Consider the following 19,637-nt stretch of genomic DNA (forward strand, 5'->3'; position numbering starts at 1 on the left):
AAATTACCATTTTACCCCCCAGAGAGGATTTTTCACGTTTTAAGTCGGTTTTTATTGTTCTAGGATGTTTTAGAATCGATTTTTCATAAGGAATTCAATGAAAATATTATTTTGTGTCATTTATGAAAATTTTTGTGTGAAATGGTCATGAACTTTATGAGGGGCATTTTCGTAATTTTGTCAAATTCTATTAAAATTGGTGAAATAATTTATTTGATTCCGATTTGTTATTTTATGTGTTTGAGAGAGTTTTCCTAAGCGTAACGTAGGCTCTAGGATTGTTTTGATGTTAGGGGTATTTTGATAATTTAATCAATTTTTAACGATTTTTATCGTGAAGCTTCTTTTCAGTTGCAAGATGATGATTTCTATGTTTCTAAAGTCGTATTTTCCTAGCGTAGCGTGGTTTCTAAGGTTTTGTCAGTTCGAAATATCTCATTCGGATTTCTGAAACACATCTGGTAAGAAAATAAAACAATGGAATATACATCCATTATTGGGAATCATTGCGATCAGGTTGACGAGTTGATTAATCAGGTGAGTGCAAAAATGGGGTGTCTACAACTGTATGTCGTTTATCAGGTGCAGGTTGAACGCCTTGGAATGCTAATATAAATAGAGGAGACCATGCCGAAATTTCGATGTGCCACCTTATGCCTCGAGATCTGACATGGGGCTTTGTGTTAGCGTTTGGCGGGGCGCCACAAATCCCCTTTAGACCAAAGATAATATTAAATTTTTTCTAAATGCTCATAATTGTACTTGATCAACTTAGAAATAAGATTATCGTAGAATTAATTTTATGTTGTTAGCTTAATGTTTCATCTGACCAATAATTGTGTATCTTTTGGCTATGAAGAGTCGTGTTATGGGAGTAAACTATTGATAGTCCAGGAATTACTAAATTTATCATCATAAAATAAATTCTATAATTAAACTAATTTTAAGAAAGTCAAGTTCAAACCTTGAAAATCCTGATGTTTTTAATATGGAAGAATATTCAATTAATGATATAGAAAATAATTTATCTAATTGGAATATTCCAAAATTACCAATTTCACAAATTTATTAAAAAAAAAACTTTCTTTCAAAATCAGATTTTACAATTAAAGTTTGTGAACAAACAATTCCTCTAAGTTCGAGACAACAAACAATTGAACTATTATCCTAATAACCTATATTAAAACACATAAAAAAAACAATACAAGTTTTTACATATAAGATTAATACAAGAAGGAATTAAATCATTAACAAAAATAAGACTAAAGACTTCTATTCTATTATGCCTTAGAGATAAATGACATCAAATATTTTCAGACCCGCTCTTAGGAATAGTGGAATCAAGTCTGTGCGAAGGGCTTGTCTATTTTGATAGTTTTCAAAACTTCATAGTTTCGATATCAGACCCTGGAATAATGAAAGTTTTAAGTTTAAACATTCAAACCTTATGTTATAATATAATTTCAGGATCACAACCATTAGACTTAATTTTTAGATTAATTTATAAGACTATGCAAACAACAATTAATCCAACAGCTTTACAAAAACACCTACCACAATGTGAAACATTACTATTACAAAGTAATTTTCATAGGTCAAATAAAATTGTCCCAAAGATAATTAAGTGGGAAAACATTATTTTATTTGATAGTTGGAAACTTGAAAGAGAAACTCCCCAACAAAAAATAGAAAATCAATAAATTGAATCAATCATCTACTACCCAGAAGGAAATGTTGAATTAACATTTTTTTCTACAAGAAAATCAGTTATTATTACATATGATAATTTATCTGTCTTTTCCATTCCAATTTCAATTCCAAAGACACAACTGAACAAACTAGTCAAGATGTTAGATTACAAACCCAATTTGTTTATAGTTTTTCAGATTGAATCAGAATTAGAAAAATTGTGTCCAAAGCTTATTGCCCAAACAATTTTTGTTAAACCCAATCAATTTATTACTTCCATTCCCACAAAGAATCAACAATTTAATCGAGATGAATTGTCCGAGACAACTCGGTTTCTTCCATGAACGAGATGAGATGAAATAACGAGTTTTGAAATCATGATTGCATCACATTGGAAATCCATCTCGTCCATGAAGGTGATTGAGATGACTCGGGCGAGTTGTTTCAGTCTCAGATGATATTTAAAAGGGAAATTCTAAAGGCACTCCACTAATTGACAAGCAATCCAAATAATTTAAAAATGGCGGATTTAATATTAGATTAGAGCACCTCGCGAAAAACATCAATGTTGACATTTAGAAATCAACATTTATAAAAAATGTCATCATTTTTATGTGGACTAAGAAAACAAAAGTTTTGTTTAGTGTCGACACTTATAGTTGTCGACATTTTTTATATATGTCTGACATTTTTAGAAAAAAAAACTGGGTTACTTTCATCCCTTTAGTTTGCCCTAATCGCAAATCTAATGATATGGGGGTGCCCTTTGTACACGGATGGCCCTAATGAGTATTGGGGTGCCATTATAATTTTTCAATTCAAAGCCGAGTCGTGCTGGAGTGAATCATATTGCACTTCGATATGGTTACTTCAGCACTATTCCTTAAAAACCACGTCATAACTCATAAACCCTAAACCCGTCTTCTTATACTTCTAAAACAACTCTGTAGGAAACAAAAAAAAAAAGAGAACTTTTATTTAAATTTTTGCAGAAAATTTGGGGATTCGATTGAAAAATCAAAGACGAGGAAGAAAAAATCGAAGGACTGAGTGATGGCTAACAGTAATCTTCCTTCTTCCGATTACAAGACTCTGCAAGATCTCATCAAACCTCACATTGATTCTTTCGATCACTTCGTCGATGCTGGACTCGAAACCATGCTTTCGCAGATCAAACCAATTGTAGTTTTCGAACCCTACACCAAAACCAAGCTTCAAAATATCCTTTCATGTCTTTTTATTCTTTTATTCTCCCCAAATCTCTCAATCTCTTTATTTTTGTGTTTAATTTGATGTTTTTTTTTTCCATAACTATTTTATACTTTCGTTTGGTGAGCATGAGCTCTACCCTCCACAAAAGGAACGCGGGGTTAACTCGTTCCGTCAAGCTTTATATCCTCACGAGGTAGTTTTAATTATTTTTGATTCATTTGTATTATATTTCTGTATGTTTCTTTAATTTATGTTCTGAGTTTGATTCAAAACAGTGGCGGTAAGCATTTCTTTTTTAATTTATATAATTTTTTGGCCCAAATTTGCTAATTATCTCTCTCTCTATTACTTTATGTTCTGGGTTTATTTGAAAACAGTGTGGGCAATAAAAAAAAATAGTTTTTGGCTTAATTTATAAAAAAAATATTTTTTTGTTTAAAATTTCAAATTATATCAAATTATATCTGATGTGTAGTAATTTATCCTCTTCTTTTAATTGGAAACTGTGTAGGCAAGCAAAGATATATATATATATATATATATGGGAAATGTTCAGCACCCTAAGTTTTACCACACACTTTAACAAACGTTTTTTGTCCTACATGGGTTAGAAGTTTTGGAATGAGCTGATTTTTGGTGAGGATGATCTCTATGATTAGAAGATCATCCTCCCCAAAAATCAGCCCATTCCGAAATGTTTAGCCCCATGTTTACACGTTGAAAAATCGTGGACCGTCCATTTTTTGTAAATTAATTTTGATGGGGTTAGAAGTTTTGGAATGAGCTGATTTTTGGTGAGGATGATCTCTATGATTAGAAGATCATCCTCCCCAAAAATCAGCCCATTCCGAAATGTTTAGCCCCATGTTTACACGTTGAAAAATCGTGGACCGTCCATTTTTTGTAAATTAATTTTGATGGGGTTAGAAGTTTTGGAATGAGCTGATTTTTGGTGAGGATGATCTCCTCACCATAGAGATCATCCTCACCAAAAATCAGCTCATTCCGAAACTTCTAACCCATGTAAGACAAAACGCGTTTGTTAAAGTGTGTGGTAAAACTTAGGGTGCCGAACGGGACCCTATATATAATATATATATATATATATATATATATAATATATATATATATATATATATATATATATATATATTTTGTGCTTAAATTTGCTAATTATGTCTCTCTTTCCGTTAATTTATGTTATGGGTTTAATTGAAAACAGTGTAGGGAAGCAAAAATTAACTATGCGGGGAGGTTTTCAGTGGAAGTTTGTTTCCAATACAATGATGGCCCTGTTGTAAGAGAAAAAATGAATTTCGGGCATCTTCCTATAATGTTAAAGGTTGGTGCTTTTCAACCCTTTGATTGTAATAATAATTGTTGGTTTCCCAACTTATTCTTTATTACAATGAGTAAAGACCTTTTTTTTCTGTATAAATTGAATCGATGAAACAATAAGTATTTAATAGTATTGTTGATTTTCCGTCTTTTTTTACTTCTGAAAGGAATAACTTTGGTTTTAAGTGATACAATTGGTGGATCCTAATTGGGCTAGGACATGAAATTTGTGGGTCATACCCTACATTTATCATTTAATATTCTAATTTTGTCTGAACTATGAAGAAATGATACATATGGAGAAGAAGGAAAATCAAAATAATGTGAATATTTAGAATAAGATAGACGGAAGTGGGAATGATCCAGTGGGATACAATGACATTATGTATCATGGCATTTTTTTTTATGGATGTAGTTTATATTATAAAAAAGGGGAAGATAGCTATTTGTCCGAGTATAGAGTTGCAATTTCTGTAGGGTTACTTAAGTGGTTTGATTTTCTTGTTATTGCAATGTTTGGAGAAAAGTTTTTAATTTTTATTTAAATTTATCCAAAGCACCTAGATTTCAAGGTGGGTACTAGGTGATAGGGTTAGTTTGTCGGATTATCAATGGTGTTGTAATGGTGTTGAGATGGTTCATTTTGGTGATCCTTCCATGTGGCATTGCACATGCATGCAAGTTTATTTTATTTTGGATCGATCATGCGGGATTCAATCTTGGTAGGGTTACTCAAGTGGTTCGATTTTCTTTTGGATACAGTATTTTGGAGAATCATCTTTAACATGTACTTAAATTTATCCAAAACCCTACATTTCAAGGTGTTACCAGGAGTTAGGATTTGTTTCTTGGATGATCAATAGTGTCATCATGGAGTTGAGATGGTTCATTTTAGGGATTCTTCTACGTGGCATTGCATATGCATGCAAGATTATTTTATTAGGTATTGATCATGTGGGATTTTGACATCCTATGAGAATTTCCCCCGATCTAGAATGTCTGTTTTGACAAGACTTAGATTGTTTGATCACTTGATTAGCTATAAAAGGCTAATTATTGCGTCTGTGCGTTTAAATAAATTAAACTCAACTGTTGTGTCCCCCCCCTTTGTCTCAATCCTTATCCCCCCCCAATAAAGACCGTATCTCGAACCAAACTATTAAGCCTTTTCTATCTTCTAACCCTTTCGAAGAATACCCTCAACTTTATTGCTCCTCCTCTTCTTTTCTTTTCCAATAATATCCTTTTAACTTTATTGTCTTTCTTCTTTTCTCCCCTTACCCCTAAATAGGAGGCTTGTGCAAGCACAAACAAACTCTAGCAATGCATAACTTTATTTCTCTTGCAGAGATGAAGTGCCTCAACTTAAAACTCACATGGGAGTATTGTCGATTGAAGACTGTGAAGTGGCAGCCATGCCAATTCAAGAGTCGGTTACAGTCGTGCCCGTTAAATGGGCACATGGAAGGGGGCCATCGACTTGCTTGTAGTGCCCCTAGGTGGTTTATAGTCGTCATAGGCATGTATTTCTTACATCAAGCCAAGGCTGTCCCATGTCATTTGCTAATAAATTGGGCATGTTTGAGGAATACCCATGTGTGATGTCAGTATCCATGGTGAAGGATGAGGGCAAAACCATCACAAACTTATAGGTAGTGACAAAGCCAGGGAAAAGGGGGGCAAGCATTGACTCTCATGCGAGTTGAGTTTGATGATTGAGGGTATAGCCAAACTCCACCTCTCAAGCTCCCCAAATCATCACTACCTCGAAGACTCACTTGCTACCTAGTTGCCATGTCACTAAATTCTTCAACTTATTGAAAAGTCGCAGTTAGATCATGACTTCTTCCTTCACCTACTTCTTCTAAAGAAACGGATTTTACGAATTTTGTGATTGGTCTTGACCTTTGCGATTAAATTATGATCTTTGTGATTAAATTATGATCTTTGCGATTAAATTGGGAAGAACAAAAGATCACCTTGATGCCCTAGTAAGAGGATATAACCTTGATGATACATAAGATAATGCCGATACAAAATGAGGATAACAATGATGTTGACCATTCCAATATAAACCATGAATATGTTGTAAATCCGTGGTTATAGATTGTAGATGTATGAATGATATTAATATGGGGTTTAATGATTTATTATTGTTGCTTAGTATGGGGTTTGGTGATAGAATATGATAACACCAACTATTAGGAATAATTAGACAAACCTAACCTAACTCGATTTTTTTGATTATTGAATTTTCCTTTGCCAACTTATTCCTGAACGCCAACTTGGTTGTGTCTGGTTGAGCACCAATCACGCTAACCAATACACACTTTTCACATGGTTGTGGCATGTTATTAAGAGACCTAGTTTGCTATTATTTTTTTATACGTAAAAATGAGATTTTATTAAAACAAAAGGGAGGCTGAGGTGACCAACCCGAAGAAATACAAAAAAAAAAAAAAAAAACCCACAACAAACTACAGAGGCTCTAAATCATAAACCAAATCCCACCTAACAATAAAGTCCTTAAAGAAAATATCCTTAAACTCCTTGTACAATTTACCCCACAAGAAAAGAAGACCAAAAACGGATAAAATTAATTCTTGGTTGGAGATTTTATTAAGACTCCAACAGACCACAAAAGGTAGGATGCTCCAAAGAATATGCTTCGATCTCTTGAAAGTACATGATCTTCTAATATTTTGTAAGAGAGTGTGGAAGTTGCATGATCCATGCTTGAAAGAGTCGAAGTGTAGGTGTAGATGAGTGAACAAGGGCAAACGGCTAACCTCACTCAAAATACTAAAACAATCTTAGAGCACCTAGACCAATACATTACCTTACGTGATAAGTCTAGCCATGACGAGAAGCATCTCCAGCCCATCAAGTGATTGACACTAGGGACAACAAGCCAAGACAAGCTAGAACTGCCACAACCTTTTCATTTATCAATAAGAAGGGTGTTGAAGTGAATGCGATGAAGACTGTTGCATGTTAAATTGGAGAGGGGGGGGGGGGGGGGGGGATGTCAAAGATATATACACTGTGTCCAGGTATGTTTTGTCTAGGGAGTCTACCTGATTTGAGCACGCCTTGGGGAAATTTATACATATGTGGTCATGTAACCAAGGTTCATTATACATATGTTTCCTTGTACATGTGTCAGTATAAATGACCTTATTTATTGGGATTTTGTTCTTGGCTTGAGCCTCCATAAAGTCTTGTATGATTGGGCTCAAGGTTGATGTTCCTTTCTAGAGGTAGGGGAAAGACTTAGCAACCTCTTTGAGGGAAGCGAGTTGATTGAAGCCAAGTGCCAAGACGGAGCCCTGGGCATTTCCCCCATTTACATGCCTTTGTGTGTTGTTTTGCACTTTTGCACATATTTGGTGGGTATTTTCCCACAAGCATAATCACTAAATTATGCGACTTATAGAAAAAATCTGGATTAAATTGTGACTTTACCTTCATCGATGTAGTCACAAACTTCACAATTAAATCATGAACTTTGTGATTAAGATTAAATTGGGAAACATGAAAGATGACCTTGATACCAGTAAGAGAAGATGACCTTAATGAAGATGACGATGACCATTTTATCGAGGAAGGCTTAGATAATGAAGATAGAAATGAGAATGACATTGATTGGTTGATGAATACTAACTTTGACTTGTGATTGTAATCTTTTCTATATTTTAAACAATCTAAACCTTGAATGTGTTGTTGACCTGTGGTTATTTGTTCTGTATGCATGGATATATTAATATGAGGTTTGGTTATTTATTTTTTTAGCTTAACATAGGATTTAACGACTTAATGTGAGACACCACCAAGTAGGAACGATTATACAGTCCTAACCCTGGCTCAAAATTTCCCCTTTTTATTCAAATTTCTGAAATTCCCCCTCACTGACTTATTCTTGAACCCCAACTTGGTGACTATGCATACAAGTGCCACACAATTGCCGTTTCAATGAGGATGACCATACACTCAAGCAGCTAGTTAGAGTTCTAAAATTAAAACTCACGTTTCGAGACTCACCCTTTGCACTTCCTTATCTAGACTTGATTGCCAAGTTTTCCTTTCAAGCACAAGGGGACCTCTATCTCTTCTGGTCTCCATGCCACATGTGGAGGTCTTCGATTAATATTGTAGAGTATCATACTTATTCCCAGCCCCTCTTTGTAGATATTGCTCTATGCTTGTCAAACTTCAATAGGGAATGTAAATGACATTTTATCTTATTTATAATGTTTTTCTGAAAATTGTTGGTTGGTGTTCCTTTTTTTAAGGTTTGACCTTTATGTACAACATCAAATTATAAATAATTGCTAGCAAATAGCTGTTTGCTTAGCCATTCCCCATTAATTTAGTTAAGATCCATAAAATAGATCAGTTTTTCGTTTATCATGGACTGATCAAAATCAGCATTACTGGGATGTACGTTTTGCTTTGAAGGAAAACCAACATGAGTTGTGCTTGATGTTGCTTCAATTGATTATATTTTGAGTGTATACTTGGTATATTTTGGAACAACGTATCTCTTTTATTAGTCTATACTATTTATTATGTGGTTGTCTTGTTTTTTAAATAGTCGAAGGTTTGCCACTTGAGAGGTGCTGATCCCCAAAAACTAATCTTTCACAAAGAAGAGGCGTCAGAAATGGGTGGGTAAGTATAATTCTCTTCATAGACAATGCTTTCAATTTTAATTTGTTTACGATTCTGATTATCAGTATTGGAGTTCCAATCAGTCTTATATTCTAGAACCAATGATACAATTTAAATAATATAGAAGTATTTTTTATCACAACGTATAATATAAAACATTGCAATCATACTTCATCTATTTAAAGTTGTAGAACTTTGTACTGGCATTGGGTTCTTTTCCATGTCAATATTTTGGGCATAGGTTCACCAAAAAGGTATCATGAAAGGTGCTGCCATTGGGTTGTAAATTTGTGTTTTAAATTTGCATTATAACATGGTATGTCTCTTCTATTATTATTTGGGTCATGTTCGGCACCCTAAGTTTTACCCTATGTTTTGCCATACGTGTTTTGTCTTACATATGTTAGAAGTATTGGAATTGGCTGATTTTTGGTGAGGATGATCTCTATGGTGAGGAGATCATCCTCGCCAAAAACCAGCCCATTCCAAAACTTTTAACTGCATCAAAAGTGGTTTACAAAAAATGGACGGTCAACGATTATTCTACTTGTAAACATGGGGCTAGAGGTTTCGGAATGGGCTGATTTTTGGTGAGGATGATCTCCTCACCAAAAATCAGCCCATTCCAAAACTCCTAACCCATGTAAGACAAAATATGTAGGGCAAAATGTAGGGCACTGAACATTTCCATTATTATTTAGTCAATACTTACAAAATGTAGGCAAGTTTCAGTTCTGGCCAGTAAAAAACTTTAATCTTTTTCTTGGAAGTTATTGGAAGCATATGGATTATTTATTTATTTTTGCAAAGTTCAAAATATGGAATCATGATGGGTATTATTACTACAATATAGAAAACACACGCTAATTTTTGAAATGACAAAACAAGCATTATAATGTGCAAACTTATCATAATACACCAAACAACTATGTGAGCAAAAAAATATCTTGCTTTGAAAATTATTTTTTCAGGTTTTTCAAAATATCCTTTTTCTATTACTTTAATGTAACATGAATTCTTATAAAATAAAATGATCATAATGGTAAAATAGAATAGTATAGCAATTAGCAAAGAAGTATATAGAAGAAGTGTTGAAAAACCTGAAATTATCCAACCCAAATCAAGCAATTCAGTCGGATCGGGTCGGATCCGGATTAAGTGGAATGAAAATGATTTAGTTATGGTTTATCTAATAAGATACACGTTGAATTCATATCGAATTTGAATATGGATATTTTGAGATTCTACTTGTGATGCAAGACGGGAAGAAAAAAAATACAAAGTTCTGCAATAAGGATTAATAGGTTTAATGGAAGAAAGAGTTTAGGGTTGGGGTTTAAATTCTAAAATGGCTAAAACTAAAATAGAAGGGCAACATAGGTTTTGGAGAAATTATGGCTGGGTTTAGAGGGATTTGAGGTAGGGTTTGGAAGATCAAAGAGATGGTTTGGCTTGCACAAAGGGTGCTGTATTTTCCATTGCAGAAGGGTAGTGATACTAAGAGAAATAGAATAATAAAGAAAAGAGGAGGAGATGAGCTGGAGAAAAGGATGATGGATTGACCTTGACTTCACACATAGGATTTCAATGGCTTCACACCATTAGAGGACTCTCATAAGAGAAAATCCGTAACTTGTTTTCTTCTATATTCATTCATTCATTTGAAAATAACAAATTATATGTATAATCCCTACTGCAACTAAGAGTCATACAATAGCCTGACTACTAGAATAGAAAAAAAGCTGAAAAAATCATGTGCAGGATTCTAAATAAAAGTCGTAATTTAATTGGAAATTAAAACATAGCCCCTATTTAAATGAGCCATCTAATAAAGAGTTACAAAAAATTAAAATACAACTCCAAAATAGATAGTACTATAGACTCCTAATCAATATGAGCTCCTAACAAATATGGTCCATGGGCCTGATGTCCCCATTGACCTGGGTCAGACCCATTTTAAGCACTACCTATACCCTTCGTGGTCCTAAGTTGGCTAAGTCCTAACCTAATCCAAACGGGCTTTGGTTGAATAAAAGTGATAAAATGTAAAATTAAACATTTTTAATGGTAAAAAATATTCTTTCCAAAGATTGTTTTTTTTTTTTGTATGTAAAGACTATACAAATAAAATATATTTATTTTATTCAAGTTTTGGTGAGGCGTGTGCCTGGCATCTTGACTGTGATGCAGTCAAGGTGTTTGCCTTGGTACGCCTCACTTATACTGTGCAGCCTCACATTTATTAAGGCACCTTCTGCCTGCATGCCTTGAGGCGTGCCTGAGGCACACCAAGGCACTTGCCTTGATTACAATGATTAGAAGCACTCCATCTTCTCGACAATTGACTATATGTCTTTATTCTCAATGTCGATGTGTCGTCACCTACTTGGTTGCTTCTGATATAAATCTAATTATAACACCTTTGATCCAGATAACCCCAGAGACTGGTTTTGTTTTTTACCAATAAAATTTTCATATCCATTCTCACCAATTAAACTTTCAAATCATATCATAACTGCAAAAAATGAGAGGGAAATTTATTACTGAGATCAGAAGTGGATTTCACGGTTTAATTCAATTATTTGCTTTTGTTCATGAGGTTTCGCATTTTTTATATTTATTTTGTAACATGGCGGGCAGTATCACAAAATTATGAAATTTAACAAATGTCATCAAATTAGGTCCATAAATGAATGCCAATTACCAAGTGTTTGTAAATTAAATATGCAGTTGTTATCTTGATTTTTGTATCTATGATTCGTTGTTGTATGACTTTCACCAACTAAAGTAGAATTGAATCACCAATTACTTTTTTTGGTAAGTGAAATACTGATGTATAAGCAATTCTGTTTGATATTTATATTGTGGTTGATTGTCACAACCCTTCAGGTGCCATAGTTTGTTGAATAAACATTCAATATTTGGCTTTGTCGTTCTTCCTTTTGCTCCTGGACATAATTTTCATATTCTGTGTATTCTAGTTACTTCATATTGAATGGGCTGGAGCGACTTTTTCGACTTCTAATTATTCCGAAGCGGAACTATGTGAGTCACCCATTTCTTCCCAATCAGATACTTGGCTTTGTTGATCCTCTAGTATTTTGATGCAACATATGAGGACAGTGGGGTCAAGGGCATTTCTTTTTCTTGCTTATGGGTCGGATATCAATTTTGTATATTTAATTCTGCATGTTATTTTTCCAGCCAATGAGTGTGGTGCGAGTTTCATTTCGTGAACGACAGGAAGGATACACTGATAAAGCAGTTCTCATAAGGTGCTTTTGTTGTCTCTGTTTATGCCATTAATTTAACAATTTTTTATATATGCAATTGTACTGTGGTGTTCTTATTTTTTCATATTGTAGCTTGACATTATGGACAATTACAATGATTATTTTTTAGAGTTGCTATTGGCACGCCAGCTTTTACTTATTACACCCCAATTTCTTAAATTATTTATCAGACCCTAATTAAATTTTAAACACACCATTCAAACAGTACAAAAGTTTGGTTCAAGTTATTACCTCGACATTGCAATGCATTAAACACCTTCAACAGTTGTTTACAATTAGCATTAGGCTAATATAAATCCTAAATCTAAAAATCTAAGCACAGAGACAGTTTGTATTGCACTCCAACTTTTATTTATTCTCAGACATTGACTTTTTTAATTGGGGTGTAATAAGTAAAAGTTGGGGTGCCGAAAGCAGGTTTCTTATTTTCCTTGAATATGTGGTCTCTGTTGTCAAAGGTGGATCCTAGGACATTCAGGCGCCTAGATGGCATCTGCTTTATGCCAAAAAAAAGCGGGGGATTTGGTGAATAAAGTGGCTGCTTACCCGAATCGATCGCTGAAGTGGACACTTTTCTAAAATCCCCCTCTACATGTATAATAACAATTTTCAGGTTTTATACCAAGACTCCTGAGATTTTGTAGACATTCCATCCATGATGTGTGGAATTAGTTAATTTCCGAGAATCGGAATTTGGATCTAACCGAATCCTCTCACTTGAATTCTTGTGAAATACAAAATTCTCCTCTAAACTCTACAGAAGTATTCCCTCAAATTGTGGAGATCATGGCCCATTATCTCAGTTGGCTAGTTATTTAACAAATTTGGAGAGTTAGTGATTGATCTTCATCTGTCCTGTCAACGGGTGGATGAGATGGGCTATGAGGAGAATCACACGGTTCAGCAGAGGGAGCAGTTGGATGATTTGGAAACTAATGCTTCTAATTCTAAGGAAATCATTTGAGCAATCTGGGTCATGCATGGATGGTCTTGCCAGAGATGCTAAATTTGGGGAGCTTTTACAAGGTAGAGACGCATAGGGATGATTTGGACGTTGCCATTGCTAAAACTAAGGAGAAATTCCAGCAATCTCAGCCGTATTGGGAAGTTGTTGCTAAATCCAAGGACTTTAGGACTACTTTGGACAGTAATGCTGGAAAAAAAAAGCGGAATTTCAAACTATCTTAGCTGTATGATGAAGTGGTTTGAGATGCAAATAGAGGTCAATTTTTTCCCCATCAACCTGGTCCATTTGGAGAAGTGGATGGGTTGGTTTCTAAACCAGATCCAGATTTGCAATATGGGTTTTATATCAAGATCTCTGAATTTAGAAAGAGGAATGATTGGGCAAATGCTGGATCTTAGGAGGCTACATATTGACCAAGCCTTGGGATATTCTTAGGTAGCCAAGGGGTAACAAAGATAAATGTGACAATCAATGTCAAGCTCTATTGCATACACTTTAAGTAGAGCAATATAACAAGAGATTTAACTATAAATGAGACGATCAAAGTCAAGCTCTATTGCAGACACTTTAAGTAGAGCAATATAATAAGAGAATGAACTATTGAAGGAGGAGAGATTTGTTCCGAGGAGAGAAAAGTAGATGAGATTTTGATGTAGGGAGCAACCAACCCTTGCACAAAGGCCGGGGCTGATGGGATGACCAATTAATTTTATACTTATCAAAAAAAGAAAAGAAAACGAATGGCCAATTAAAACATTTTATCACAATATCCAAGCACTGGTATCGACTGAGACCCTATGATGGGCACGACCTATATGGGTGCCACCAAGTGGTGGGGTGACCTCGTGAAGATGTTATTGCGTCATTCACTATCACTTTAGAAGGCTCGAACTCGAGACCTTAGCTCTGATACCACCACCTGATGCGGGGACCAACCAAGCACTTATCCCAAAAAATCTCCTTTATCACAGCTGTATTTGTTGAGACCTTTTGATGGGTCCCACCTATGTGGGTGCCACCAAGTGGTGGGGCAACCCCATGAAGATGTTACTGCATCAGGTTTGCTTCGAGGAGGGAGATGATTGCGAAGATGACGGAGATGATGATGCTTGAGTCAAATGGAGGGAGGAGGACAATATTGATTCAAATTAGAGGAATATTTAGTTGATGTTAATGAAACTAAACTCCAATATTTGTTGTTAGTTGTTACTTTGACACTTCTAATTTTTACTTCCCTTCAACAAAATAGTGATTCATTGGTAAACTCTTGCGGGGGACCACCTTGGAGAGGACAAATTTCAAAATGCATGCTAGCACCGCACCAATCATCCTCCCAAATCCTCTCTCTTTCTCATGCCCTACTCTAAAGCTTATATTTCTAAAATTTTCCCCTCATAAACTATAATATTACCCTTCCATAGGCCCACACCATAGGAAGACCCACTTTTTGTGGAATATGAAGTCCCAATTTCAATCTCGCACCCGAATGTGGCAACCCAAGAATTCATAATTTATTCTTCTCCCTACTATAACTGACCTAGTAAATCATTGTCTATTAAGGCCACAATGGATTTATTTGTTTGCTAAGAATACATTTTCATTGTGCATGATTAATGTAAACTACTTGTTATTTTCATCATTAAATAATTGAATGCTCGTACATTGTTTGGGCACTTCACAAGTAATGCTAGTCAGGCAAGGCTAGGATAGATGACTTTTATGTATGGATGCATGATTCATATTTCATACTTCAAATTGAAGCATCCAATGTTGATAGGACACTAATTGAGGTATATTTGTAACTGTAGAAAAATTGAATTTATTGAGAATTCTTGTATTGTCATTACAAATGCCCCAATAGTGGTATTTATAGACCAACTATCCTATTACAAGAATAATCTAGAACTTCAAGAATAATCTAGAATAATAAACCAACTATCCTATTGTAGAAGATTACAGGAATATTCTAGAAAGTTAAGAGTAATCAAGAATAATCAAGAAGAATATCATATTTTCTTGATTCTATAAGATTAGATTTCCGGATTTTTCTACACTCCCCCTCAAGTTGGTGCATAGATGTCAATCATGCCCAACTTGCTTATCAGATGTTCAAAGTTAGGTCTAGCAAGCCCCTTAGTCAAGATGTCCGCTGTTTGCTGACTAGAAGGCACAAACGGCAACCAAACAGTTCCAGCTTCAATTTTTTCCTTAATGAAATGTCGATCAATCTCAATGTGCTTCGTCCTATCATGCTGGACAGGATTGTGAGCAATACTTATTGTAGCCTTGCTGTCGCAGTACAGCTTCAGAGGAAGCTCCACCGTCATCTTGAGTTCTTCGAGGATTCTGTATATCCACAATACCTCACAGATCCCTTGAGCCATTGCTCTAAACTCAGCTTTTGCGCTACTTCTGGCAACAACATTTTGCTTCTTGCTTCGTCAGGTAACCGTTTTTCCCACACAAAGGTGCAATACCCTGAAGTAGATCTCCTGTCATTCACCGAACCTGCCCAATCTGCATCAGTAAATACCTCAACACTCCTTTGATTTGTCTTTTTGAAAGACAGACCTTTTCCAGGAGTAGACTTTAAATATCTCAAAATTCGGTAGACCGCCTCGAGGTGTTCTTCATAAGGTGCGTGCATAAATTGACTAACAACACTGATAGAGAAGGCAATATCTGGTCGAGTATGAGATAAATATATTAGTTTTCCAACCAATCTCTGGTATCTACCAGTATCAACAGGAACACTTCCCTTTTCCCAAAGCTTTACATTGGGATCCATGGGAGTTTCAGCCGGTCTGCAACCACTTAACCCGGTTTCCTTCAAAAGATCAAGAATATACTTTCGTTGAGAGACAACGATTTCTTTCCTTGAACGAGCAACTTCCATGCCAAGGAAATATCTTAGCGCTCCCAAATCCTTGATCTCGAATTCTAAAGCAAGGCTCTTCTTCAGTCTCTCTATTTCGATCCTATCATCACCTGTGAGAATAATATCATCAACATAAACTATTAGGACAGCAACCTTTCCTTCATGAGAGAACTTGAAAAATAAGGTATGATCAGCTTGTCCTTGAGAATATCCTTGTTTTCTGACAGACTGTGTGAACTCTTCTCAAACCAAGCCCTTGGAGACTGTTTGAGACCATACAGGACTTTTTTAGTTTGCATATTCTTGAGCCAAACTTTTCCTCAAAGCCCGGCGGACTATCCATGTACACTTCTTCCTCCAAGTCACCATTGAGGAAGGCATTCTTCACATCTAGTTGTTGCAAGGGCCAGTCCAGATTAGCAGCAATAGATAAAAGTACTCTCACCGTGTTTAATTTTGCAACAGGAGCAAAAGTCTCAGAATAATCAATGCCATATGTCTGGGTGAATCCCTTGCCACCAACCTAGCCTTGTATCTTTCCACTGAACCATCAGAGTTGTACTTCACAGTGAAGACCCATTTACAACCAACAATGGTCTTCCCAGCTGGTAATGCCTCAACACTCCAAGTATTGTTCTTCTCAAGAGCTCTCATCTCTTCAAGTACTGCTTCCTTCCACTTTGGAACCTTTAGAGCCTCCTGTACATTGTTAGGAATTTCTATACTGGACAATTGAGAGGTAAAAACAACAAGAGATGAAGACAATTTCGAGTATGATACATATTTAGACAATGGATGACTAGTATAAGATCTAACCCCTTTACGAATAGCTATAGGAATGTCTAAATCAGAAGGCTTAGACTGACTGTTGGGAAGAGAAAGAGAATTACCTGTAACAGACTCAGATTGTTGATTCGTCCTTGGTTCAGAATCATGGCTGTGCTGTAGAGTCAATTCGTCTTTCCTTTTCTTATGATTCTTCTTCAAGTAAACAATCCCTTTTCAAGTTCGGTCACCATCCTTGAATCTATTATCATGTTGTGACATTATAATAGGCTGTTCCTTATTTTCGGTTTCCAAAAATTGTTGTTCAAAATTCTGATTTTTGGATTGTTTTTCAAATGTAGGCCCAGGCTTAGGGGAAACATTACTCATAATAGGAAGAGTTTCAAGGAATGAATCTTGGCCATTTACTATAGGTGCAGAGATACTAGACTCAGACTCTTGCGAGAAAAACACATCATCTGAGAGAAAAACATTGCCTGAGTTAAATGAATCTTCCTTAAAAATCTCCCCCTGAAGATGAATATCCTTAAAATATGGTTGTTTTTCAAAAAATGTAACATCCATTGTGACAAAACATTTTTTCGATATCGGGTCAAAACATTTATAGCCTTTCTGAGTTGGGGAGTAACCAATGAAGACACATTTTATAGCTCTGGGCTCAAGTTTTCCAATTTTTCGATGTTCATGAACAAAAACCGTACAACCAAATATTTTTAGAGGTAGATCAGCAGAAAGTCTAGCAGTTGGAAAACAATTTGTGAAAACTTGGAAAGGAGTTCGAAATTGTAAAACTTTGGAGGGCATTCTGTTTATAAGTACGCAGCAGTTAAAACAACCTCTCCCCATAGATACTTGGGAACTTTAGTTGCAAAAACTAACGCACGAGCCACCTCCAACAGATGTTTATTTTTTCTTTCTGCAACACCATTCTGTTGGGGTGTATCGATGCAAGAACTGTGATGAATTATTTTCCTTTTTCAAGAAATTTTTTTTCCAAGGTCATGTTAAAATACACTCTTCCCATTATCACTCCTTGAAAACTTGTATGTTAGTTTGAAATTGAGTCTGCACCATATTGTAAAAATTTTTAAAAACGCGTTCGATCTCTGATTTTTCTTTCAATAAATACACCCAGTAGAGTCGAGTATGATCATCCGTAAATGTGATGAACCATCTCTTGTTAGAAGGTGTACTTATCTTATTTGGACCCCAAACATCACTGTGAATAATAGTGAAAGGTTTTGATGGTTTATATGGTTGTGAAGGAAAAGATGTACGGTGGTGTTTTGCAAATTCACATATTTCATAATGAAACATAGATGGATCTTTATTGCCAAACAACTTAGGAAATAAATGTTTTAAATATTTGAAACTTGGATGACCTAATCTTAAATGCCATAACATAATATTATTATTGGAAACAGAAATAGATTCAAAGCAGGAACTTATTTGTTGAGATTGTCGCCTTGATTCAGATCCATCATCAAGGAAGTAGAGTCCTCTACTCTGTTTAGCATTGCCAATCATCCTCCCCGAGGTCAAATCCTGGAACACACAATGAGTTGGGAAAAAATTAGTTTGACTATTTTAATCACGGGCTAGCTTGTTGATGATAAAAGATTATAGGAAAGTTTGGGAACGTGAAGAACATCGTGAAGAGTGAGTGATGGAGATACTATAATAGAACCTTTTCCTGCAATGGCTGAAAGAGAGCCATCTGCAATCTTAATTTTCTGATTACCTGCACAAGGATTATACAAAGAAAAAGATTTGACAACCCTGTCATATGATCGGTTGCACTTGAATCGATGATCCAGGTGCGATCAGGGTTGGCACCAATGAGAGCTGTTTTCAGGTAATTACCTTTTTGAGCCGAAGAACAAGAAGGATTTTTCTGAGACTCGAGAAACTTGTACAGTTGGTCTATCTGTTCCTTGGTGAAAGGAAACGAACTTGAAGAAGACTGCTGCTCTTGATCCGAGACACTAGCTTGAAGTGCACGCCCCCTCTCCACCAGACTTCTTCTTCCAGTTTTGAGGCTTGCCTTCCAAAATCAAACGAACAATTTGCGACCATTCCGTGTAGTTTTTTTCATTTAGACGGTGGATATTTAATTGGAATGAATTCGTGGACCCTTCCGAACCACTGAATGAGATAGAGGAGTTCAGGTTCGAACTTGCGGTGCTTTCCCTTGACGTCGCTGAGTCCTTGCTGGTCGCACCGGTTAGAGCCGTCTTCCACGGATTTTGGCCCGTCATAGGTAATCCCTATATCAGAACCTAGTGCTCTGATACCATGTAGAAAAATTGAATTTATTGAGAAGTCTTGTATTGTCATTACAAATGCCCCAATAGTGGTATTTATAGACCAACTATCCTATTACAAGAATAATCTAGAACTTCAAGAATAATCTAGAATAATAAACCAACTATCCTATTGTAGAAGATTACAGGAATATTCTAGAAAGTTAAGAGTAATCAAGAATAATCAAGAAGAATATCCTATTTTCTTGATTCTATAAGATTAGATTTCCGGATTCTTCTACAGTAACGTAGGTTCCAAGTCTCTCTCATTTCCTAGTACCTTAAAACTATTGTTTTCCTGCAGCATCTCCTGAATTGAACCTCATAATAAGATTGAAGTCTGTTTTGATGGGCAATTCCCAATATTTTGATACATGTGGTTTTTGTATGGTTTCTCCCATTGATTTGATTCTTTGCCTATGGTTAATTTAGTCAAGTTTTTGTTCATTATTATCATCATCATCATTGAGGCCTTGTCCCAAAGATTTGGGGTCAGCTGA

The 19,637-nt window shown here is 35.5% G+C and overlaps 1 protein-coding gene across 1 annotated transcript in view; it reads left to right on the forward strand.

Annotated features, from left to right (window-relative positions):
• The first annotated feature begins 2,582 nt into the window (after nucleotides 1-2,582).
• Nucleotides 2,583-19,637, forward strand: part of NRPA2 (nuclear RNA polymerase A2) — a 57,880-nt gene continuing 40,825 nt past the window's right edge. Inside the window, exons 1-6 of the mRNA XM_086426667.1 lie at nucleotides 2,583-2,908; nucleotides 3,012-3,094; nucleotides 4,124-4,243; nucleotides 8,834-8,910; nucleotides 11,892-11,955; nucleotides 12,115-12,185. Coding sequence (XP_086282793.1) covers nucleotides 2,743-2,908; nucleotides 3,012-3,094; nucleotides 4,124-4,243; nucleotides 8,834-8,910; nucleotides 11,892-11,955; nucleotides 12,115-12,185 — 581 coding nt within the window. The 5' untranslated portion in view covers nucleotides 2,583-2,742. The remainder of the gene's footprint in view (nucleotides 2,909-3,011; nucleotides 3,095-4,123; nucleotides 4,244-8,833; nucleotides 8,911-11,891; nucleotides 11,956-12,114; nucleotides 12,186-19,637) is intronic.

Source organism: Akebia trifoliata, chromosome 15 (genome assembly GCF_017979445.1).
Source record: "Akebia trifoliata isolate Shusen 1 chromosome 15, ASM1797944v1, whole genome shotgun sequence".
Lineage (NCBI taxonomy): Eukaryota > Viridiplantae > Streptophyta > Magnoliopsida > Ranunculales > Lardizabalaceae > Akebia > Akebia trifoliata.